General features: G+C 33.4%; 1 protein-coding gene across 1 annotated transcript; it reads right to left on the bottom strand.

Annotated features, from left to right (window-relative positions):
* Window positions 1-1,138: 1,138 nt before the first annotated feature.
* Window positions 1,139-2,121, bottom strand: LOC145319399 (uncharacterized). Its single transcript, XM_080161519.1, has one exon. The coding sequence runs from the start codon at window positions 2,027-2,029 to the stop codon at window positions 1,295-1,297; it is 735 nt and encodes a 244-aa protein (XP_080017645.1). The 5' UTR covers window positions 2,030-2,121; the 3' UTR covers window positions 1,139-1,294.
* Window positions 2,122-2,323: the final 202 nt, after the last annotated feature.

Below are 2,323 nucleotides of genomic sequence, written 5' to 3' on the forward strand. Positions count from 1 at the left end.
CACAGCAATAACAATTTAATATTTTTTTTTTATAAATGTAAAGTATATAAACATTAAAATAAGCAATGATGACAACATCCATCAATAGTGAACAAAAATAAGTCATGGATGGAGCAAGAGACAACGTGTTTTATGGAAGAGTGTTCAGTTTCATTTTTTAATAGAATAGTGAGAGGAAAAGATAAAAAGGAGGATAAGATAGATAATAGAGAATCACAAAACCTTTGCGAATAAATATGTATGTATTCTATAAGTTGGCTGAGAGACTGACTGACAAAGTAAGTTGTGGATTAAAGGGTCTTGGGTAAAATTAGATTTTAAATGGCAGACGAGAAAATTACAGCCGAGTAAATCAAAGAATAGCTTCACACAATAAAACAAATTTAATGGCTAAAATTTATTATTAAAATAGAACTAGAAGATGGATTGTCAATAAAAATAAACTTCAAAACTTTTAAAACCAGTCACTAGAAGAAAATGACGATGTATTGGATGAAATTCATTAGAATGACATTATCATGGCGAATTGAAGCTTGTTGGAGAATCTTTATTTATGATAAATCAAGAATGAGAAAATTCATTTCAGCGAATCGTGCACAGTAATAAATGTCAATGAATGTGAAATCATTAGAAAGTGAAAAAGGGAAAGCATGCCTTTCCTATTTAGAAATTTAGGGATGATGATTTGACATCCAAACAAAATTTTTTTGAATACTCATTATCAGGATTTATCAGCCTTAAGTTTAACAGTAGACACAATTATTCTCGCAGTTTAGCCACCCTTAGAGCATCAGCCGTAGCTGCACCTTAGGTCATAGACAGTCATAAAGATTCTTTTTTAAACAAAGGTTGAAATCAAGACAATAAATTCAAATTCAGACCGTTACGGAAGAACAAACCCGACATAATTATAGATTAGCTTTGCTTTTCATTATAACTAACATAAATGAGTCCTTATTTTATAAAGAAGTGCCAAGTTAATTGCTTAGTAAAAGAATAAAACAATAAATTGTTGAGTTTACGTGAAGTCTATTATTATTTTTCATGTTATTGTTATTTGATGACAGACGTACTAACAAACATGTCTCATGGAGTAGCTAAACTTCAAAAAGAAAATAACAAAAAGAAAAACAATAGGTTAACAATTCATTATTTTATTAAGCTCATTTTCATACATATAACAATATTTTCATAACAATATAATAAAACAGGTACAGAGTAGATTTTATAAATCTATAATTTGTTACTAATTAAGCAATAAGACATAAGAAATAATATCCACAAATAATAGATATTAAAAACAGGGATCATAGTTGAGTCTCTCTGAGTAAGGCAGGATTCCGACACAGTATTTATTGAGGGCCCTGAACGCAGCCTTGGAGTGCGCCACGCCACGGAAAGCAACAGTACTATCATAACCAACATACTCCATCATCACTTCTTCACCTCCGGGATGCAGAGACATGTACTCGGTAATGTCATAAACTTTGTCATAGATGACAGTCCAAGCGTCGTCACTGGTACAATGTTCATTAACTTCAGCAAGAGAAATGATTGGAAGGCCAGTGTCCTCGTCAAGAAAGTCAAGAACTGCAATGTCATCGCCAAGACCACTGTCAGTGGAATCTGTTCTTATTCTTATATTATCCTCAGTTGATTTCAATTCCATGTTGGATTCTTGAAGGCTTAACCGTGTCGATTCCACGAGTTGATTATATCTTTCCTCTAAAGAAGCTTCGCTTGATGAATTTGTTTTGGAGCTATCTGCAACAGTGTCAGTATAATTGTCAGCTTCGTGTTTAAATTTCTCGTCATCAAAGGCAGCTTTGCTGATCTCCAAAACATCAGCAAGATCACAGAGAAGCTTGGCAAAAAGTCTTAAGCTAACAGCAGTCAAAGTCCGGCTAACATTAATAATAGTTACTAATGTTAAAAAGGACTGCAATTGGCTGTTAATTAAAGCTTTTTCTTTAATTTTCATATTTAAAGATTTCACTGCGGAAGGCATAAAAGTCGCCATGTTGTGCATTTAAGTGTTTTAGTGTGCTTATTTGCTAATAGTTGTTGATAAACTGAGAGAAATGAGCGACGCGCGCTGTGTTTATACTTGAATTCTCTGATGAAATATTAGTTCAAGTAACAGTCAGATTTATTTGGGTAGCCAGAAAGATAATGAAAAAGACAGAGAGGAAGGGGGAGTGAGAGATGGATCGCGGGGTTTTTCCCGTTTAATCTTTAGCAAAAGAGAGACAGTAAAGGAAAGGGGTATGGGTTGGGAAGAGGGGATTTTTCCCAAATGCATACCAAAACAACTTGAGATTAT

This window comes from Acartia tonsa, chromosome 5 (assembly GCF_053477335.1).
Source record: "Acartia tonsa isolate MP-2025a chromosome 5, ASM5347733v1, whole genome shotgun sequence".
In the NCBI taxonomy this organism is placed as follows: domain Eukaryota; kingdom Metazoa; phylum Arthropoda; class Copepoda; order Calanoida; family Acartiidae; genus Acartia; species Acartia tonsa.

Bases quoted from the DNA above. Each gene is read 5' to 3' on its own strand.
- LOC145319399 (XM_080161519.1), bottom strand. From the start codon at position 2,029: ATGCACAACATGGCGACTTTTATGCCTTCCGCAGTGAAATCTTTAAAT.